Source organism: Salvelinus alpinus, chromosome 8 (assembly GCF_045679555.1).
Source record: "Salvelinus alpinus chromosome 8, SLU_Salpinus.1, whole genome shotgun sequence".
Classification (NCBI taxonomy): Eukaryota; Metazoa; Chordata; class Actinopteri; order Salmoniformes; family Salmonidae; genus Salvelinus; species Salvelinus alpinus.
Window position 1 is genome coordinate 76,265,778 of NC_092093.1, and position 23,065 is coordinate 76,288,842.

The following is a 23,065-nucleotide window of genomic DNA, read 5'->3' on the forward strand; positions in this document are numbered from 1 at the left end:
GTGGGAAGGAAAAGGAGGGCGAGAGAGGAATGAAAAGAGATTAAAAAGAGAAAGAGTGAGAAGGAGAAACACAGAGATTGTAAAGGAGAGAGCGGTGGGAGAGAGAGAGAGAGAGAGAGAGAGAGAGAGAGAGAGAGAGAGAGAGAGAGAGAGAGAGAGAGAGAGAGAGAGAGAGAGAGAGATTGAAAAAAGAAAGAGAGAGAGTGCAATGTACTAGAGAGAGAGGAGAGATTGAAAATGAAAGAGTGAGAGGAGAGGGACACTCACCATCTGTCTGGGATTTGCTGAGGAATATGGTGCTGGCTCTGGGATGGTCTGAAGGGTTGTACTCCATGTTCAGATCTGATGAAGAAGGAAACAGAAACAGCCATCAGCTCCGGAGCATACTGCTCAATGTACTGTATACTCTGCTGGTTGTATATCAATTCAGAGAGCTGGATGTTTTATAGAGCTGGATGACTGAACAACACACATGCTGATGAGAAAGAGGCGTAGCACACACAGATAGCCATTTGTTGAACAGATGAGAAAAGGGTGATCATGTGTACAGAAAGACTGCCTTGAATACAAGTATTGAATACTGACTGTCTGGGGATACCAGTACTATAGGATTTGTCCCAAATGGGACCCTATTCCCTTGTTATCTCCCGGGTGGCGCAGTGGTCTAGGGCACTGCATCGCAGTGCTAGCTGCGCCACCAGAGTCTCTGGGTTCACGCCCAGGCTGGGCTGGGTTCGCGCCCAGGCTCTGTCGCAGCCGGCCGCAACCGGGAGATCCGTGGGGCGACGCACAATTGGCATAGCGTCGTCCGGGTTAGGGAGGGTTTGGCCGGTAGGGAGGGTTTGGCCGGTAGGGATATCCTTGTCTCAGTATGTAAAAAATGTAATAAAATGTATGCACTCTACTGTAAGTCGCTCTGGATAAGAGCGTCTGCTAAATGACTAAAATGTAATGTTATATAATGCACCACTTTTGACCAGAGCCCTATGGACCCAGATGAAAGAATAGGGTGCCAAATGGGATGCAAATACATTCTGACTGAAAGGTCCATTTCAGGAGAGCATGCAGATAAACATAGCAACCACCAAGCGGCGTAACGCTGAGGAGCAGTGGTTTGGCCGGAGATTGAGGCAGACTGGTACGGCAATGAAAACGTCTTATTTGATCAATTGCCTGTTTTTATGTGATGCTTTTACACACTGGGTGTTAACTTGATAACAGGCCCATCAGCATAAATTATGGAATATTGCGGAAGTTACCATGGAGCCAGGCAATAAAAATTAACATATTATTTACACTGCAAAAGAAAAAATGATGTTACCTAGATATCTCTTACCATAAGAATGCATTGACTTGACGTCTTACCAAGACAACTTATCTTAGTGCACTAGCAGATAATTGTATTACTTTAACTGCCTCAGGCTTGACATCCAGTCCCCCTGTCTCTGGCTCTGGGCCAGGATCCCACCCAGGGGACCGCTGTCAGTCCTGACATCCACTACCCAGCCCCCCTGTCTCTGGCCCTAGTCCAGGCCCTGGGTCCTGACCCTGTCAGCAGCCACAGGGATCCAAGCATAATGTCATCCCGGCAGGAAAGGCCAGATAGGGGCTACACCCAGCCATACCACCAGCTGCAGCAGAGAGGAGAGGAGAGCCACTGCCCGAAGAACAGCTCCTCAACAGAGGTGATAGATGAGAGGAGAGAGTGGGAAAGAGGAGTGGAAGACAGGGTTCAAGTGCCCGCCTACAGACCCAAAGCCTTAGAAATATGAGTCATCGTAGGTTGAGATGTCCTGCTTTCTTTCTTCAGCCCTGGCATAATACTACTGTCTTACCAGAGCACACATACATCAGATGGCGCTCTATGCCGGTCTTAACAGAGTGGGAGTTGTGACTTGATATGGATATGAGCTATTGCTTTACAAATGAACTGATGGATCACATGATAGTGATATGAGGAGACCTAGTTTAGCTGGGGAAAATAACTCCGATACGAGGTCATCTGAGTGGAGCAGCTACTATTGTGCTCCAACTCTTTTGAACTGCAGTCTTTTGTGTGTAAGAGGCACTTAAAGCTCAAAGGAGATACAGCAAGCTCCCTCCACACACTCCAGTGACCTACGTACGGCGCAGGCAGCACTCCAAGGAGGAGGAGAACTAGGTGATGAATAAAAGATGGGGTAGTTTATCAACGGTGTGGGAAGGAGCCAGAAGACGCGAGATACGAAAACAAGGTTTATTAGTCCAATGTGTACTGTAACAGTCTGATCCGTATTTCAGAACTCTACTCAATGAAAAGTTAGTGTTAAATACAGGCACACACACACACACACACACACAATATGGTTGTCTCTGTACCCTTTGATTTAGTTTTTTTTTTAGGAGTGGCCCTCTTCCTCTCAGCCTGTACAGTGGTGCACGTCCACGCTTCTACCCTTCTAACTTCCTGTGTTTCAGGAAACTGGACAGGAAGTCACACCGGGGTCTGCTACACAAAACTAACCAGCTCTATTGTTTTAGAGTTGTGACAAAAGGGGGAGTTGTCTTGCGCTACCGACAATGAGGTAAATCCATGAGTATGTTTACATGCACACTAATAATTCGATATTAAACTGATTATGGCAGTAGGCCGAGTATGGCATTAGTCATGCAAACACCTTACTCTGCTGATCTTAATTGGTACGGTCATAATCGAAGTAAGCATACGCCGATTAAAAAACAGCATCTTTCAAATTATTAGGACATGTAAAGAAAGACCTTAAAATCGGAGTTACAGATGTGTATTTGATCTGTGTACTAACACCAGCCGAGCAAGCCTCCCTCTTTAGCGCCAGTGAAGATGTGTATTTGATCTGTGTATGTACTAACACCAGCCGAGCAAGCCTCCCTCTTTAGCGCCAGTGAAGATGTGTATTTGATCTGTGTATGTACTAACACCAGCCGAGCAAGCCTCCCTCTTTAGCGCCAGTGAAGTGAGTTCGGAACAACTGAAAGTATGCATCTTTGAAGACATTTTCACATAAAAACTTTATATACAGTGCACCCGGAAAGCATTTAGACTTCAATTTATTTTCCACATTTTGTTACGTTACAGCCTTATTCTAAAATGTATTAAATTATTTTTTCCCCCTCATCAATCTACACACAATACCCCACAATGATGAAGCAACATTTTTTTTTTTTTTTCTTTTCAAATGTATATATATATATATTTTTATCACATTTATATATTCAGACCCTTTACTCAGTACTTTGTTGAAGCACCTTTGGCAGCGATTACAGCCTCGAGTCTTCTTGGGTTTGACGCTACAAGCTTGGCGCACCTGTATTTGGGGAGTCAGGTTGGATGGGGAGTGTCGCTGCACAGCTATTTTCAGGTCTCTCCAGAGATGTTCCATCGGGTTCAAGTCCGGGCTCTGACTGAGCCATTCAAGGACATTCAGAGACTTGTCCCAAAGCCACTCCTGTGTTGTCTTGGCTGTGTGCTTAAGATTGTTGTTCTGTAGGAAGGTTAACCTTCGCCCCCGTCTAAGATCCTGAGCGCTCTGGAGCAGGTTTTCATCAAAGATCTCTCTGTAAGATCTCTCTGTACTTTGCTCTGTTCAGCTTTCCCTCAATCCTGACTAGTCTCCCAGTCCCTGCCGCTGAAAAACATCCCCACAGCATGATGCTGCCACCACCATACTTCACCGTAGGGATGGTGCCATATTTCCCCCAGATGTGACACTTGGCATTCAGGCCAAAGAGTTAAATCTTGGTTTCATCAGACCAGATAATCTTGTTTCTCATGGTCTGAGAGTCTTTAGCTGCCTTTTGGCAAACTCCAAGCGGGCTGTCATGTGCTTTTTACTGAGGAGTGGCTTCTGTCTGGCCTCTCTACCATAAAGGCCTGATTGGTGGAGTGCTGCAGAGATGGTTGTCCTTCTGGAAGGTTCTCCCATCTCCACAGTGGAACTCTGGAGCTCTGTCAGAGTGACCATCGGGTTCTTGATCACCTCCCTGACCAAGGCCCTTCTCCCCCGACTGCTCAGTTTGGCCGGGCAGCCAGATCTAGGAAGAGTCTTGGTGGTTCCAAAATTCTTCCATTTAAGAATAATGGAGGCCACTGTGTTCTTGAGGACCTTCAATGCTGCAGAAATGTTTTGCTACCCTTCCCCAGATCTTTGCCTTGACGCAATCCTGTCTACAGACAATTCCTTATATAGACAGGTGTGCTCTGACATACACTGTCAACTGTGGGACCTTATATAGACAGGTGTGTGCCTTTCCAAATAATGCCCAATCAATTGAATTTACCACAATCAAGTTGTAGAAACTTATAATTTGTTATAAATTTGCAAACATTTCTAAAACCCTGTTTTTGCTTTGTCATAATGGGGTATTATGTGTAGATTGATGAGGATTTTGTTTTATTTCATCCATTTTAGAATAAGGCAGTAATGTAACAAAATGTGGGAAAAGTCAAGGGGTCTGAATACTTTCCGAATGCACTGTATGTCTGAACTCGGAATCAATAGGCTTCCCAAAAATAACATGGTAGCAGTGGTAGAACTCTTATTTTTATTTGAGATGTTCTGCATTTATCAGAGTCCCATCAAGTAGCCTGATTTCAGATGTGGCCATGTAAACACGATTATTAGGGAAATCATTCTTCTTTCAAAGCATGTGAAGGTCTTAATCAAACTATAATATTAATCTGACTATCCACAATAATTGCATTTTGTGTGCAAATAATCATACCCAGTGAGACTATTGTACACGCACACACCCTGTACTCCCATAATCCTACCGTCAGTCCTGCTTCTGTGCAGCTCAACTTCCATCCACTTCCGCTGCCAACAAACGTTTGTTCAAATGAATCAAGCATCCAACAAACACATTGGATTCACGGGCCATTTCTCAGTGAGCCAAGGGTCTTATTGGGCACCGGTGTTGAGAGAATGACAACATCAAAACGCCACTTAATACTCTCTCCCAACGATCACAGGGTGCTTGGCCAAGCTGATAAATCAATGAGGTACATCAGTGTCCCTGCTGCTGCTCCTTGTCTGAGCCCTCCTATACATTACGCACAACAGCTGCAGACTTACATGGACAGTGGCCACAGCTCCTGTTCGCTGTCCCTCCATCCCTTCATCATCACCGAGGGCAGTGTGGGTTGGCAGGCTGCCTGGCAGGCTGGTCCTGTCCTGGCACTGTAGCACATTGGACCAGATAGGCCAAGGGCTGGCAGTCCGTCATTACAAGTCACCAGACAGACAGTACAAAGAGCAGAAAACCCAATGATTCATCAAGAATTTACTACAGAGACACCAGCCAGGAGAGACCAGATGGCTGCGCCACCTCCATGGCATCTCTGACTGTGTGTCAGAGATCCTGTTATTCACAAATTATAGGATCTCTGTTGTTATCTTGGTAGAGAGCGTAGTCTTCTTTCATGTAACACTTGGTCCTGAGCTTGACTAACCCTATACGTATGCCTCCTTTCCTTAGTTAGCAAATGAAACTAGTCTTTGTAATCTGCAATCTGGAAGGAAAGGAGACAAGGAGAGGAGACAAGAGCAGTACACAAATCTAGATAGATGTAATGTGAGCTTGCTTTTGTATGTATGCTACTGCACATGTTGTATATGCTTCTGTGTATGGTGTGTTTTAGAGTAAACTTTTATGTGACGTGTCTGTTTTTATTGATTCCATGGAACCCAGGACTCCCTGGAACATAGTGGTAAGTGTTACTGGGTGGACTATCCTGTCTAAATAAAGACAATTCAATTACATGAATGTGATCCAGGATAAGCATGACGCCACCTTTCAGTGTGGAGAGACAGGCACAAAGACAAGGACATAGAGTCACAAGGTTGACTCCACTCAACCCGATAATTCGAACCGATCCTTTCAAGCATGTTTTCCTCATAGCTGCAGGACGTGCCTGACAACGTGCCTGACAAGGTGTACCAGAGCATTACAGACGACCAGGCTCACAAATGGCATATGTCCTGTTCAAAAGAAGTGCACTTTAAAAAGGCCCAGTGCAGTCAAAAACTTGATTTCCCTGTATTTTATATATTCACCATGCCCCTCCACTAAAATCTCGTCCGTCTCCTCTCCAAGTTGAAATAGCCACTTTAGAGCAGCTTAGCGCTGTGAACTGATGGAGGCTCTCTCACACTTATCAGGCCCATGGGAGCTTCCTCACTGGACTGGTGAACTGGTTGATAAAATATGTTCCATTTCTCCTGAGCCTGGTGGTGGTGGTAGCATTGGAAAACGAGTAAGGGACTTGTGTGATAGAGTCAGAGAGCCTGGGGTTAAACGGGTATTTCTGAAGATAATTCACCCTGAAGCGGTAAAGCATTTGAGGCTAGAGCCTACCCTGACACCGCTGGCTAAATGGCCTGGGCAAATAGTCAGGACTGTGTTAACCCCACTGGCTTTTCAAACCCAAACGTGATTCCTCACTTATGAATGACCCTATAAACAGCAGTAACAGCAGTCTCCTTTACTTTACACCGAGCATGACACTAGCAATACCAGTATGTGTGATGGTAGTGTATGACCAGTTCAGTGAGACTCAGTAGCTCAGCAGTCAGTGGTAATCCTGGTTGATATACAGCCAGGTCACCCGTGATATAAGTCAGTATTCGACGTCCATCTATGTCTGAGGACGTCAGGAGGTTACAGGGAAACCGGCCACTAGGGGCAACAGTGAGAGCAGTCAGCATCTGCATCTGATTCCCAAGCTTGGAAGTTCAAATACAGCAATAGGAAGTTGTTTTTCAATTTTTGTTTTAAGCCTATCCCAAACCTGAACCATTCTGAGTTAATGCCTAAACTTAACCTTCAAAACTTAGAAATGTGTACAGTGTGTATCACTGTGCTGAAATGTATCATAAGAAACTGCTGCTGAGTAGAACACACACACTCACAGTCATCCTTCCGAGAAGAGAGGAAAAGCAAACAAAGAAGGGACATTTAGTCAAGTGATTTAGACAGAAGGAGATGCACGTCTCCTGACTCTCTTTTCCATGACTTCAGCAGTCTGCTGTGACTGTCTCAAATCTCTGGTTGCATCTCTTATACTAATGGCTGAGTGTGTGTGTGGACCCCTGTGATGGTGATTAAATCTCCAGGACTCGACATTAATGCTTGTCCGGGACAAGAAAAATAATAGTCTGACAAGAAGAATATACACTCACCGGCCACCCTGTTCACAAAAATGGATCACTCCTACAGACCGTGAGTCACGTGGCCGTGGCTTGCTATATAAAAAGCAGGCAGACAGACATTGAGGCATTCAGTTAGTCGATTCAATTTTAGAATGGGCAAAACAAGTGACCAAAGCGACTTTGAGCGTGGTATGATCGCCGGTGCCAGGCATGCCAGATCCAGTCTATCAGAAACGGCTTCCCTCCAGGGCTTTTATGAACGACAGTGTCTAGTGTTTCCCGAGAATGACGCGACAAACAAAAATCATCCAGTCAGCGACAGTCCTGTGGGTGAAAACAGCTTGTTGATGAGAGAGGTCGAAAGAGAATGGCTGGCCACAAACAGACAAATAACAGAGCAGTACAACAGTGGTGTACAGAACCGCATCTCAGTGCGCACAACTCATTGATCCTTGTCACGGATGGGCTATTATAGCAGACGACCACACCGGGTTCGACTCCTATCAGATAAAAACAAGAAGAAGCGGCCCCAGTGGAAATGCGATCAACACTGGACAATTGAGGAGTGGAAAAACATTGCGTGGTCTGGTGAATCCCAGTTCCTGTTGCGTCATGCTGATGGCAGAGTCAAGATCTGGCATCAGCGGCATGAGTCCATGGCCCCATCCTGCCTGGTGTCAACAGTACAGGCTGGTGGTGGTGGTCTACCGCCGTCCAATATGCAGCAACTGCTTGATGCCATCGCATCAGCATGGACCAACATCCATGTGGAACGTTTCCGACTTGTAGAATCAATGTCCTGAAGAATTCCGGCTGTTCTGGAGGCAAACGTGGGTCCGACCCGTACTAGATGGGTGTACCTAATAAACTGGCCAGTGAGTGTCAATTTGAGTCGTCTGAATGGACAAGTAAGGGGGGAAAAAATCATAATATCAAACAATTACTTTGATCAGAATTGGATCAGTGTCCTCTGGATGCGACGTATTGCTGTCTTCCTAATTTCTGCAGAGCATATCGGAGTAGGATTGTATTGTATTGACAGGCAGAGCAGTCTCAATCATCCCCAGTTGTGAAGCACTATTCAAAAAGAGAAGATCTGCGTGTACACATTTGTTGATATTCCTTGCAACTTAGTGCCTTACTCGCAGTTATAGCATATTTTTTTATCAGCAAACAGGCTTCGTACGGTCATGAAAATCCTGGAAAAGTCATGATGTATGCATCAACTGCATGTGTTCCAGTGCAAGTGGACCAGAGGAGAGAGAGATATACTTTACAGCAGGTAGGCCTATAAAATAATGATAACAGGCTAACTAGATAGCCAATTCAACATATTTTGTGTAGCCTAGCTAGCTCTCTCAGTAGTTAACTATTTAGCTATTATCATGTATTACTGTAATTGTCATGTCCGATGTCCTTAAAACTTTCCACCGGCATAACCGCAAATGGCAACCGTCGATGAACGGGTGCATTGATAAACCAATGTTTACTTTGTTTTACAACCAGTCTCTCCAGCGCCCAATATTCTAAGTCTGAGAAATAAATCTGACACTGGGTCATGTCATTCTGACACCTTTAAAATATATTCTTAGAATAGCCTAATTGAGGAATCTCCCCCATGCAGTCAATAGATCTCCCCTGAAACTTGGAATATTTTTGCCTTACAATGTTATAGATAAACATGTCTTAGATACCTCGCTTTGAAGTAGCCTAATTTAGCCATTTGATACCTGATTCATTGAATGAGCAAATTCAAAAAGCATTTGGTTGTAATCGTAATTTTTCTATATTTTATAGCATATGGCCTACAATCCTCATGTAAAACACATTTACTTGAAGAACAGTGCAGATGCAAAGTTTGATAAAATAATTACAGTTTGTGCCATTTGTGCGGTCAATATGTTACCAAACTTTGCATCTGCACTGTTCTTCAAGTAAATGTGTTTTTGTAAAATGCTGTGTAAATTGTTAAAAGTTGTCCTTGTCCTTGAGATGGCTGGTTTGTTAAAGTTTTTTGTTTGACATACATTCTGCTGTGAAAAATATGAGTCTCAACATGATTCTGTTATCGTGGAATTGCGCATATGGCAAGGCACCAAGGTACGGTATTATTTACTGCCATGTTTCACAGAACAATAGTGTTCTGTCATGGAGAATGACATGGTTTATGGTACTGTTCCAGCCAGAGATCAGTGGAGGGGGAGAGAGGGAGGGGGAGGAGAGGAGGGAACTACAGAGGGGTACGCAACAAAGTAGGACCAAGGAGTTAGCCAGCTAAATATTCTGAAAAAGCTTTATGGTTATGACAGTTATGGTTGAAATGAGCATTATCTAATTGACTCAACAACCAAAACACAGATGTTTAGCTTTCTTAATGAATGAGAAAAATCAACAGTTATGTCATTTCCAATCCTCCATATATTTTTTTGTAAATATATGCAGTACCAGTCAAAAGTTTGGACACACCTACTCATTCAAGGGTTTTTCTTTATTTTTACTATTTTCTACATTGTAAAACAATAGTGAAGACATCAAAACTATGAAATAACACATGGAATCACACAGTAAGCAAAAGGAATGATTCATAAGGAATGCTTTTCCAACAGTCTTGAAGGAATTCCCACATACACTGAGCTTGCCTGCTTTTCCTTCACTCTGCGGTCAAACTCATCCCAAACCATCTCAATTGGTTGAGGTCGAGTGATTGTGGAGGCCAGGTCATCTGATGTAGCACTCCATCACTCTCCTTCTTGTTCAAATAGCCCTTACACAGCCTGGAGATGTGTTGGGTCATTGTCATTTTGAAAAATAAATGATAGTCCCACTAAGCACAAACCAGATGGGATGGCGTATCGCTGCAGAATGCTGTGATAGCCATGCTGGTTAAGTGTGCCTTGAATTCTAAATAAATCGCAGATAGTGTCACCACCAAAGCGCCCCCACAACATCACACCTCCTCCTCCATGCTTCACGGTGGGAATCACACATGCAGAGATCATCCATTCACCTACTCTGCGTCTCACAAAGACACGGCGGATGGAACCAATAATCTCAAATCTGGACTCAACAGACCAAAGGACAGATTTCCACTGGTCTAATGTCTATTGCTCGTGTTTCTTGGCCCAAGGAATTGTTTTCTTCTTGTTGGTGTCCTTTAGTAGTGGTTTCTTCGCAGCAATTCGGCTAAAAGGCCTGATTCACGCAATCTCCTCTGAACAGTTCATGTTGAGATGTGTCTGTTACTTGAACTCTGAACTCTTGAACTTGTCCTCTGCAGCAAAGGTAACTCTGGGTCTTCCTTTCCTGTGGCAGTCCTCATGAAAGCCAGTTTCATCATAGCTCTTGATGGTTTTAGCGACTGGACTTGAAGAAACTTTGAAAGTTCTTGACATTTTCCAGATTGACTGACCTTCATGTCTTAAAGTAATGATTGTCATTTCTCTTTGCTTATTTGAGCTGTTCTTGTCATAATATGGATTTGGTCTTTTACCAAATAGGGCTATCTTCTGTATACCACCCCTACCTTGTCACAACACAACTGATTCGCTCAAACACATTAAGAAGGAAAGAAATTCCACAAATTAACAAGGCACACCTGTTAATTGAAAGGCATTCCAGGTGACTTCCTCATGAAGCTGGTTTAAACACTGAACACAGTGTAACTCCACTCATAAAGAAACATGACCCTCAGTGTTCTTGGCTAGAGAGACAAAGATAACTATGCTTAGTTTATTTCATTCATCTGGCTTTATCTTCTCTTTCATGTGGCTTTAATGTCAAGAGTGATTAAACTCTGCATTAATGTAGGTTTAAACATTTACTTTGTGATATTTGAACTTAATGAACCCTGAACTTGATGAAAGTCAACACTGACACATTGAGATTCATTAAGTCTCAGTTTCAGAACAATAAACACCCTCATGAAGAAATGTATATTTCAGTACCAAGATTTCTGTCTGTGTGTGTGTGTGTGTGTGTGTGTGTGTGTGTGTGTGTGTGTGTGTGTGTGTGTGTGTGAACCAACAAGGTCATAACTCAGTGTTAAAACAGAGAGATGCTAAGTGTCCCCTATATGAATGTGCAGTGAGGAGGAAAAGCAGTGTAATGTCAAATAAAGGCCTGATAAATGGAGTCAATAAGAGCTTAATTAACAGCCTGGGAGATGACATGGCTAACTGACCTCACACACCCCTCTGTTCCTTTACCATCTGCCTCCTGACTCTGGGAGTGTGATCACTTCTTTCTCCGGTTATCTCTCTCCGTTCTCCATCATTATCCCCACATCAATTCAACCAGGCAATGTTTATGCCTACTTCTCTAGGCAGACTGGGGAGAGATAATGGGACTTCCTCCCACACGGTGCAGAGCACCCAGAACGGCTAACAATGCCAACAACGCTAAATGATCACAGTCAGGCTAAAGCGAGATCAACAGTAACACTCCATCCCGCTGCATCGCCACCACGTTCCATCACAGAAACATACTGTAAGACAAATCTGCTCGCCAGACTAATGGAATGTGTGAGTAATGCATACAATACAACTACAAGTAGGAGAGTAAATAGTAGTATCAGTCGATTCATTTGATATCATTCTGAGAACCTACCATTGACTGAATATCAAATCCCCTCAGTGCATTCACCCTTATCCTGTAGTTAATACCTCCAGTGTCACAAAGATTATATGTAACACTTGTTGCTTGTTAATCTAATTCCCTTTCTATAAAGTTTTTTTGCGAATGTGAATAGTCAGTCACTATCACCATTTACTGAAATCCAAGCCTAGATAATACAGTACATGACCAGCACAAACTTATGAAAGTGACCGGATACTTTATGTAAAAAGTACTTATTCCACCAACTTCTATCTGCAGTCACAAAATTCAAATGAAGGGGAGTCATTTTGATAAAGTACCAAATGAGATCCCAGAGGAATATGGGGAAGATATAGAAAATATTAAATAGAGAATATTAGTTATTTATGTAATTATTTTCCCATTTCTAAATAAAAATGCAACGTCTCATTCTGTGTTCAACCAAAAAGTCCTTGGTATGGGGACAGAGTATCCGTGGGTGTGTCTGCTCTTCTTCAGGGGTGGTTTCTCATTAAGTTGGAGCCAAGTGAATGGAGCCCCAGCAGGGGGTCAGGGAGAGGAAGGGAAACTGCTGACCTTCGCTGCAGCACCACACACAGCCAGACCTGAAGGTCAATACTCAGCGGGTCTCGTCGACAATGGACCACTAAATCCTTATACAGGAAGCCAGCAGCCCACCCGCCCAACCCTGGTCAGTGTTTACACATGCACCCTGGCCTGGACTCTAGCCCTGATAGTGGTTACTATGGCTGGCCGTATTAACAGTGGTCACAGCCAATACAGAGACCAGACACGTGCATTGGCATTGACTGTAAAGGTTTTAATATTTTAATGGATAAACATACCCTTTAAGCCCAGGTACCCATTAAGCCAACTTCTATCTTGGATTCAAAGAGAAAATATACTTCCCCCCTGCTGTTTAATGAAGAACCAATTAATCTGATTGTGATATCAATAACAGTTTTTTTTCTAAGCCAATCAGATGTTTTATAATGAAGTTACTGACAGTTTTGTAAGTTTCCACTAGTGGTCAATTTCCAAGCTGCAAAAAAAAAACTTGTGTTATACACATTTTCCAGATATTTTTAGTACCTTCTTAGATAAGTGATCATACTTTATGTAAAATGAAGAGATTAAAGTGCTGATATATACACATAATAACATATTTCATGGGTATTAATGACCATTTCATACCAATTGAAAAGATGGGTTTTTCATGCTAGCAGTCGTGCCTGCATGTCACAGTATCATCATAACTTGGTAAACTACAACAAGACAATAGATTTCAGGTATTCACAGTTTACATATTTTAAATATATTTTGTCTTATTTCACTATTAAATTAACCTTGCATTGTTATACATACGGTGCCTTCTAAAAGTATTCACACCCCTTGACTTTATCCACATTTTGTTGTGTTAAACCCAGAATTAAAAATTGATTAAATTTAGATTTTTTTTAATCACTGGCCTACACACAATACTCCATAATGTCAAAGTGGAATTATACAAATTAATTCAAAATGATAAGCTTTATAGTGACGCCTTAAGCCTTAGAACGCTGCGCCACTCGGGAGCCCACTGCCCCACTGTAGATGCCATTAATGTAAATTTGACATTAATCTCAGGTGAGCTGAAAGGGTACAGTAGCACAAAAAACACTCTAGACAGAACATAAATGGAACAAATGTAAATAATTGTTCAACATAATCAATACTAACTCTGCATAATATTATAGTATATATGTATACCCCAAATCATTGGCTTCCACATATTTTATGAGTAGACTTTGCTATTCTGTCTTTTTCACCATAAATCACAGTTGTTCCAATTCAGCCCAGTATGCTCCCATTAATCCTGGATTAATTTGAAACACATGGGGATAGTACGTTAACATCCCTAACATGATCATGAGCAGAAATGTTTTTTGTTCAGATTTAAGTGTAATACATTTTTTAAAAACACACAAAAACTACAGTTATGCATCTAGCCATGGTGCCGTTACCAAGATTAGTAACAATTAGGAACAACTAGAAACCTCTGTACTCTCTCCAAGACGTTTGGCGTAAACAAGTAGTCGTTGATGCAGAGAGAAGAATAAGACCAGGGTTGAGGGATATCAGGGACAGAAGTTCTATAGAGTGGTGGATAAAAATGTTAACAAATGAGGGACAAGAAGATGACTATTGGGCGACTACTCGTGCACTTTTGGGTAGGGGCATTGTCATATTGTTATCCTTCATTCATCCAGGTGATTGTTTTTTTTTTGTCCACCACCTGTACCTTTGTAATACAACAGTAGAGAGGGAGATTTGAAACAGTCTTCAGACAGGCTTTAGGAAGACAAGATTAACTAATTAACAAGAATAGCAGTACAGCAAATGTAAATCAGTGTTCAGATAATTTATTGAAAGTTATGCGTGTAGATTAATATAATATCAATTTACATAATACATGTCAGTTTGCATGTCTTATAATCAACAAATGTTGTAAGTATAGTCATACAACCTCACATGATACATTTTTCATTTGATCTCCCCTTTTCTTACAAAAATTAGGGTAGTATGTGTTAGAAATGTCTAAACTTAGATTTTGATGCTTAATAGGTATACTTACCCAACATGCAATATGAATGACCGACTGCCTTTGGTGATGTTTTCACACTAAATGCATGATAAAGGTTAGTGTCATCCTAGTATGAGAAAAAAGTGCTATTCATTTATTATTTTAGCCACACAAAAATGTAAAGCTGTGAGTCAAAGCTGATGAGCAGTTCTTGCCATTTAATGACATCATTAGAGCCAACGTCTTTAGCCTATTGAAGGGACGCTTCCAATGGTCTGTTCTAGAAGCCATCTGTAAGCCGACACATTGTGCCACACTCACTTGTCCCACACTTCCTGTGAGCGTGGACAGATGGGAAGGCATTTCCTGTCTAGAGAACGGGCCATATCCTCTCCTCGCCCTGGGAAGACGCTATAGTAGTAGAGGCAACTGATAAGATAATGTCAACTTACAACACTTAATAAGGCATTCAAAAACATTCATAAGGGAAACTAGTAACTACCATACTTTATATAACCACAACATGCCTAATACTAGAAGACACCTTGCCATGTATCTATCAAAACCACATCTTAACAAAAGAAACAGATTTATCTTGGAGGTAAAGAGCCTGATATGTTTTTACCCAGCTTTCCAGCTATACAGTCACCAACTTAAAAAAACAAACAAATGTATCAAATAGTTTCCTAAGTGTGTGGTTCTGACATGAATCACTGTTATCCTATTGTGTTACAAACACCAGGCAGTCTGCTACAGCAACAGAAAGACGAGGGAGAGAGAGTCTGGTGAAGATAAATTAGCAATGCCCAACAGATAGAGGTCAGTGGGTATACAGCAGGGGATAGGATACAACAGATAGGATACAACAGATAGGATACAACAGATAGAGGTCAGTGGGTATACAGCAGGGGATAGGATACAACAGATAGGATACAACAGATAGGATACAACAGATAGGATACAACAGATAGGATACAACAGATAGGATACAACAGATAGGATACAACAGATAGGATACAACAGATAGAGGTCAGTAGGTATACAGCAGGGGATAGGATACAACAGATAGGATACAACAGATAGGATACAACAGATAGGATACAACAGATAGAGGACAGTGGGTATACAGCAGGGGATAGGATACAACAGATAGGATACAACAGATAATCATCCAGTGAGACAGAACAAGCAGAGAAGTTACCAAGTCACACAAGACCAAACCCCATTTTCTAAAATTCGGAATGACTCAATGAAAGCGCATCCGTTTGGTCACCAAAGCCCCATACACTACCCACCACTGAGACCTGTACGCTCTCGTTGGTTGGCCCTCGCTTCATACTCGTCGCCAAACCCACTGGCTACAGGTCATCTACAAGTCTCTGCTAGGTAAAGCCCCGCCTTATCTCAGCTCACTGGTCACCATAGCAGCACCCACTCGTAGCACGCGCTCCAGCAGGTAAATCTCACTGGTCACCCCCAGTTCTCTGCTGCCAATGACTGGAATGAACTGCAAAAATCACTGAAGCTGGAGACTCATATCTCCCTCACTAGCTTTAAGCACCAGCTGTCAGAGCAGCTCACAGATCACTGCACCTGTACATAGCCCATCTGTAAACAGCCCATCTACCTACCTCATCCCCATACTGTATTTATTTATTTATCTTGCTCCTTTGCACCCCAGTATCTCTACTTGCACATTCATCATCTCATCTACCATTCCAGTGTTTAATTGCTATATTGTAATTACTTCGCCACCATGGCCTATTTATTGCCTTAACTCCCTTATCTTACCACATTTGCACTCACTGTATATAGACTTTCTGTTTTCTTTTGTTCTACTGTATTATTGACTGAATGTTTTGTTTATTCCATGTGTAACTTTGTGTTGCTGTATGTGTCTAATTGCTATGCTTTATCTTGGCCTGGTCGCAGTTGCAAATGAGAACTTGTTCTCAACTAGCCTACCTGGTTAAATAAAAGGTGAAATAAAAAATAAATACAATTCTAAACCGGGCCTAAATTTCCCTGGATTCACGTAATATTCTTCCTCCCTCCTTGTGGCATATATCTTGTCATACATACCAATGTGGTTAGTTAGCGTTGTAGAGCCTGGTGTTTTAGTGCTGAGGACGGATCGTTTAGAGGAGACGGATGGCTGCAATTAGCCGGGAGTTGAAGCAGTGCAGCCAGTGGTGACAGTGAGGTATCATGCTCCGCCAGGTTCCAGCCAACCCCAGCTCCAATGGAAGATGAGTAGCTACAGCCCCACTAGGTACCGCTCATAGTCCCAGGAAACCATGAGGAGGAATCTGGTTCACAGTATTGGAACAGGGACAATGAGAAGACCAGCTTACACAGGCATGCACGCGCACACACACAAAATGAGTGGAGCATGTCGAAGTAAATGCATGCGAGACAAATCACTTCCTCATTTCGGATAATGTTTGAACCATCGTTTCCACAGCTCTTGAGTTGACTCATTCCCTCTAACAGATTTAAATTCCTCGTGGGCCAAGGTTCAAGTCAACATATTTCCACCATTAATAATAAGTCATCATCGGGGCAACAGTAGATCTAGTGAGAGGAGCAGATCATAGGGCAGGTGGGGATGTGAGAGGGTGGGAGGATGAAGGGGGGACGTAAAGATCCGGCACCCTGCCTGCCTTTGAAGCTCAGGGGACTGGGATTCAAGGATGGGGAGCAGGGGCGAGGGGGTGGTTGGTTCGCCCCCAAGCTACACAACAAGCCCAGCTGAGACCCACAGGCACTCCCCTCCCACTCCGCTCCCTGTAACTAAGCAACGGAGGCTTGAAAAGACTGGGTCTGCAGAGGCTGTCCTCATCAAAGAGAGAGGCCGAGAGACAAGCAGGCAGATAGACAGAAACAGAGAGACAGACAGACACAGACTCTCCCAATGCTCAGCCATTTAACAAGACCTCTCTGGGTAGCCTAACCACTGTACATCTCACCATTATGCTGCCACAGGATTAACGGCTCTCAACAATGAACAGACAATGTTGACTATCACGGGAGCTCCATTCACATACACCATATTCAATTTGCAGCAGAATTGACACAATTGGAAGCTCCACTGGCTGGAGTACATTACATAGCTTATTAGACAGACAGGTCTAATCTGTCAAAGCTCACAGTGGAGGAGAGAAAACCTATCCTACCCGTGACACGGTATCATCTTAGGGGTAGAGCTTGCATCACAGAGCCCCCAAAGGGCATGTTTTGCCACAGCTGCACAGGCAGGGAACGCGGATGCCTCTGTGTGAGGTCCCGGCACACGCAACCATATACACAAACACAGGCAGGCAGGGCACTAGGATGCATCTGTGCTGTGTGAAGTCAACAAGGGTCTTGCAAGCGCTGACACATGTAAGAGAGCTGGCCAATTATCTGCCTGACTCCAGAAGGACAACAGCCTGGGAGGAATGTGTGGGTTGGACCACAGAGCCAGCTAGCAGTGTTGAAGTTAACGCTGAAAAGGTCAACACAGGCTGGAGCTCAGACAAAATTAAGAGAGGGATAAGTTATATTGTTTGGCATGGTAACCGATGGTAACATCACAACAAACTATTCACTGAGTAATTTTTTTCCTCTCTCAAAAACCATGACAAACATTGGGCAGCAGCATTTTTGGCCCTGTCTTTCCCCATCTGTCAGTGAGGGTTGGTTGGTTGCTCTGGCCAATCTACTGCAGCCTTGGTGCAGGGAGGCAATCACCGCTGCAGGTAATTATTTACACACCTGCTCTGATAGCTCCAGCTCATATATACGACTGATTTACTGCATGGTCAATTAGCTCTCTAGATTAGCCTAGCTAAGCCCTACTTCACCACAAGATAGAGAGAGCGAGACGGCTGGATGGAGACCTGGCCAGAAGCTTTTTCATGTGGCCCCCTTCTAGTCGCGGCCACATGAAAAGGCTGCTGGGAGATATTTATGCACAGCTCCAGAACAATGCCACTGCTCCGACTCCTACACCCCCAAACAATGGCTGCCGAGACGCACTGACAAAGCGTTTGATGCCGCTGACGGCTATTCATCCAATACTGCATTACGGCAGCTCACTCGAGTAAACAGTAACACCATAGAAGAAGAGTGGAGGACTTTACATGTGCCATCAGGGGTGGAATGCAGAGACAGTAACTGGATAAAAAAATGCAGAGTATTCAGTTTGTTTAGTCTAGCCCTAAGCACTCACTATCTCGAGCAAAAAGAGACTAGACATATCATCCATTACATTTCACACTGAAGAGTAGAAAAAGCTCTTATCTGAGCGTACAGCCGTACCACGTGAAAATGTACTTACTTTCATACACAAGTACTACATCAAATTAGAGCCAAATTTCAAAAACACTCACATATGGATGTTATATACACATTACAATTAGTGACGCACAGATATGACATTTTTGGCCGATACCGATATTTTCCTTGCCAAAAAAAAAACGCTACCCGATATTTAACATTTTTGCGGCCTTTTAAGCATTCTGGTACAGTTAAATAGTTAATAGTTAACACACACACGGACGCAGCGGTCTAAGGCACTGCATCTCAGTGCAAGAGGTGTCACTACAGTCCCTGGTTCGAATCTGGGCTGTATCACATCTGGCCGTGATTGGGTGTCCCATAGGGCGGCGCATAAATTGACGGGGTAGGCCGTCATTGTAAATAAGAATGTGTTCTTAACCGACTTGCCTAGTTAAATAAAGGTTACACAAACACACACAAAAAAGTTATGGCTTTTACGTATGTCCCATTACCAGTAAACATAATCAAAACCTATTTCTGTCCCTTACTTGCTGTGCTGTTTTGTTGTTAATTTGTTCAGTCATTTCATTCTCAACCAGGATTTCTATGGAACGCCGTTTGGGTCTTTGCGTGTCATAAAACATACTATTTAAAACTATTTGACGTGTCAAATAAACTTGTTGACCAATCAGGACCTGAATATGACGGCACGTCACATAATAATTTTACGTGTTCATACATTTTTTACGTAGTTATTACACATTGATTACACTATCACTCGTATTTCATATGTCACAATGATTCATCGATACGTATGCTATGATGTTGTTAAAGTTGTCTCGCGCACCTACAGTGCTGGTCATTAAAAAAGCTAGCTAGCTCATGGATGCAAACAATGTCCTTAGCTAGCTAGCTAGCCAACTATATAGCCAGGTGTCATCTAAAATAACCCTAATTTATAAGACAGTTCTTATTTGATTAATGGTCGGGACCCATCTATGTGAAGCTAGCCACAATAAGGATTATCCACCATAGTGGGCTTTGCGGTTAGCCTTCAAAATAAAAATGGCATAATTCTACTATTTGTATTCATTTGCATCACTGTCAATGACATACTTTTATTTTGATGACAAACTGCAAATTCCACTATTGTGCAAAAACCTTATTGTGTCTAGCTTCACAACACATAACCCGGTCCGGTCGAGCCTCACTAGCCAGATTAAGCTAGCTAGCTGCTTATAGCGTTAGCTTTGGGAAACAGGGTTAAGTAGCTGGCTAGCCATTTATTTTCATGAACTGAAGTTCAATTTCAATAGGTGAACAACAAGTGGCAATCTAGCTAATTCTTACTCACAAGGATTCCTAAATCATTGCTAAGAATAATGAAAATGACTGCAGTTTCCACTGATCATTGTTTTCAGGTTGGTTGTATTGGTGCTAGCTAGGTACCAAGCTAAAGCTAGCTACCCCAGAAGTTGCGGTCGAACAAACGATTCTTTATTACCAACGCGGTATTGTAAACACATCGTTTGTGGCCGGTGTTTGCAGACTTTTTGTACAGCTTTGACAGTGCTACTGTATCTTTTGTGACACGCAAAGACCCAAACGGTGTTCCATAGTATGCATGTCGTGAAACTAATAGCAGTGACGCTATTACTGTGTAACTCCGGTAGGGCAACATCTGAAAAATAGCGCACTTAGTAGTGTGTACCGGTGCTCAACCAGTCAGTGAAAGCCAACATCACCCACTACAGAGAAAGGTTGATTGTCAAGGTGCTATGAATCCCATTATCTTGGCTTTAATGGATTTCGCCTTCGAGTTGTCTCGCTGAAATTTTGTTACTCTTTCAAATGACTGCTCGACTTGTTGACTGCTCGATCCACACAGCAGACATTGTGGGCTAGTTTAGGAATGCTGTGTTGCACGTATAGCTCTACATTTTACGTGGCGTCATTACGTCATCTACCTACGTTATATAGGTATGCACGTCAGCTTTGACATCGGTTTTGCACATCGGCGTTAAACTTGACATCGGCCGATACCGATGTTGGCATGTTTACCTAATATCGTCTGATTCCGATATGTTCACCGATATATTGTGCATCCCTAATTACAATGTCTAGTGACTACCAGACAACCTCTGCTTAATAATACACTAAAAGTGGAAATGCCTAACATATCACAGCTCTCTTGAATGAGAAGTTTGGATGTTTGTTTTTTAAAATCGCCATATGGACCACAGAAAGAGCATCGTGGGCCAAGTTATGGTGCCTGTTCCTGCCTTAGCCGAGGAGCAGCATCAACTACCGTCTACCTCGGGGGGAACCAACGCATTTACAGGGGTAACAAGGGGGACCCTCTAACGTGGGATACGTTGAGGGAAGACTTCAAACAGGTCTGTAAATGCCTGAGAGTGGTCGGGGTCGGACTTCCGCTGTTTAAAGGCTCCTTACCCTTTTACAGAATCCTTTGCCCTCTTTGAAAACTTAAGACACATCCTGTGTAAAGCTTTCTAATATGACCCTGCACCTTCATTAGGTCATTTTCTGTTCACATTTCAGAGGTAATTTATTTACTACTGGGATGGATGGACATTTTCAGATGATCCAGATGTTTTTCATTGGTAGATTCATTACAGCACGGTTGAAGGGTTTCTGTACTTGTGCTGAACAGTCAGCAGCAGCGATCATAAAACGCACTTGTCGGGCTGAATTTACAGCATTAATATAGCAGACACACAAAGCATCTAGGCCATAGGGACTCATGAATCTGCCATGGCATCAGGTACTAGGAATTGAGACCCCAAAGTGCACCCAGGGACATTTCAAGAAGCGATGGTAAAACAAGGAAATCAAATGAAGCCTTATACAGGCAGTGCAAATCTTTCCATGGCAGTTGTAAGATTCAGACCCTATGCTTCAGACAGCATATGTGAGTATATGGAAGTTCACCTTGACTAACAGATTGACATGTATAGGATTAAAGTATTATATTTATCCTACTAAATTGGTAAGTTACACATCCTTGATCCATGACCAGTCATCCCTACGATGGTACGCTAAAATCACATTTTGAAAGACACTTCAGTAGATAGACAGCATTTTACGATCATCACCAGCACCAATGGCTTTATAGCAGGGATCATCAACTATATTCAGCCACGGGCCAATTTTGTCTTGAGCGGATGGTCAGGGGGCCAGAACATAACTACAAATAATATGCAGACAGCAAATCGACCATAAGAACAGATATAATATTTGACTAAAACAATCATTTCAAACCTTGCCTCCATTCGTATACGATCACATCTCTCTATTATGCGTGGGAATACTTTGGAACATATTTCCAAAATTAAAATCACTTGGAGCTGATTTGCTGGTGTTTTTATAGTCTTATGTCCAACAATAATATATCAAAAATGTTAGTTGGGGAACCCTGATTTATAGACTAAGGCAGAGTGGTCCTTTAATTTCAACAGAAGAACAGTTTTTTTATTCAGAGAAAATGTGAATTCCCACCATCAACTAAAGATATCTCATTTTACAGGAACTAATATGTAGACTGATTTCTTCTGAGAGGTGAATAGGGGACGAACTGACTGTAGCTTCAGCATCAACAGAGATCCCACACTGGCCTTCACCACTGAATGACGTGCAGCTAGATGAGGTTGTTACAGGCAATTGCATACTCATTACCGCTTCACGAATCAGTCAATTTGTCTTGAAATGGAATCCTTTCTCTAGGAATAAATGTGCTATGCTATTCCTTGGTGAAATTGGAGGCAATATGAGACCAAAATCATTCTGAGAGATAAACGTTACACATGATGTTTCTGCTGTGACTACTCATAATAAAAATAAAAATAAATTTAAATCACATAAAAATCTTTCCTCCCCATTCGCCATTTCCCAAGAGATACTTCTTAGGTGCTTAATATATTCATGGAACAGTCACTCTGCCTAAGCGGTTTCCTTTTGTGAGCGTATGTCTTCTAGCCTACACGGAAAACGTCGACAAGGCATGCTATTTCAGGTAACCTTGCTATAACTGTAAACTACACCCAAGACAGAAATATTACAGTAGGATGTGTATAGGTTCAACGTCTATCAAAGGTTCTGTGCCGTTTCCGAGCCCATTAACTGCATCACTGGATGGACACAAATCATCTCATCTAAGAATAGCAACTACTCTCTACCTCTCACTTCATCATCATCCATAATACCTTCATCTCACTCCCTCTCCTTACCTGAACCAAACAGGACTCAAATCAAACCTTCCTTGCATCAACAGCCACCCTCCCCCTTCCCCCGAAGAGACACACACACAGGAGGACACACAGGAGGAAATGACCCTATGACAAGGATAATTGAGCTGACTGCTTACTATGCCGGGCTCACCGAGACGGGCACCGTGCCAGGCGATGAGGGAGAAAGAGCCCCCGAGCGAAGCTGAGCCAAACCAGGCCAAGAGATGACAGAA

At 42.8% G+C, this 23,065-nt stretch overlaps 1 protein-coding gene across 4 annotated transcripts in view; it reads right to left on the bottom strand.

Annotated features, from left to right (window-relative positions):
- Positions 1-23,065, bottom strand: part of ccny (cyclin Y) — a 67,697-nt gene that overhangs the window by 20,911 nt on the left and 23,721 nt on the right. For all 4 annotated transcript variants that reach the window (XM_071415126.1, XM_071415124.1, XM_071415127.1 and 1 more), the window contains exon 2: positions 268-342. In XM_071415126.1, the coding sequence (XP_071271227.1) occupies positions 268-342 (75 nt within the window). The remainder of the gene's footprint in view (positions 1-267; positions 343-23,065) is intronic.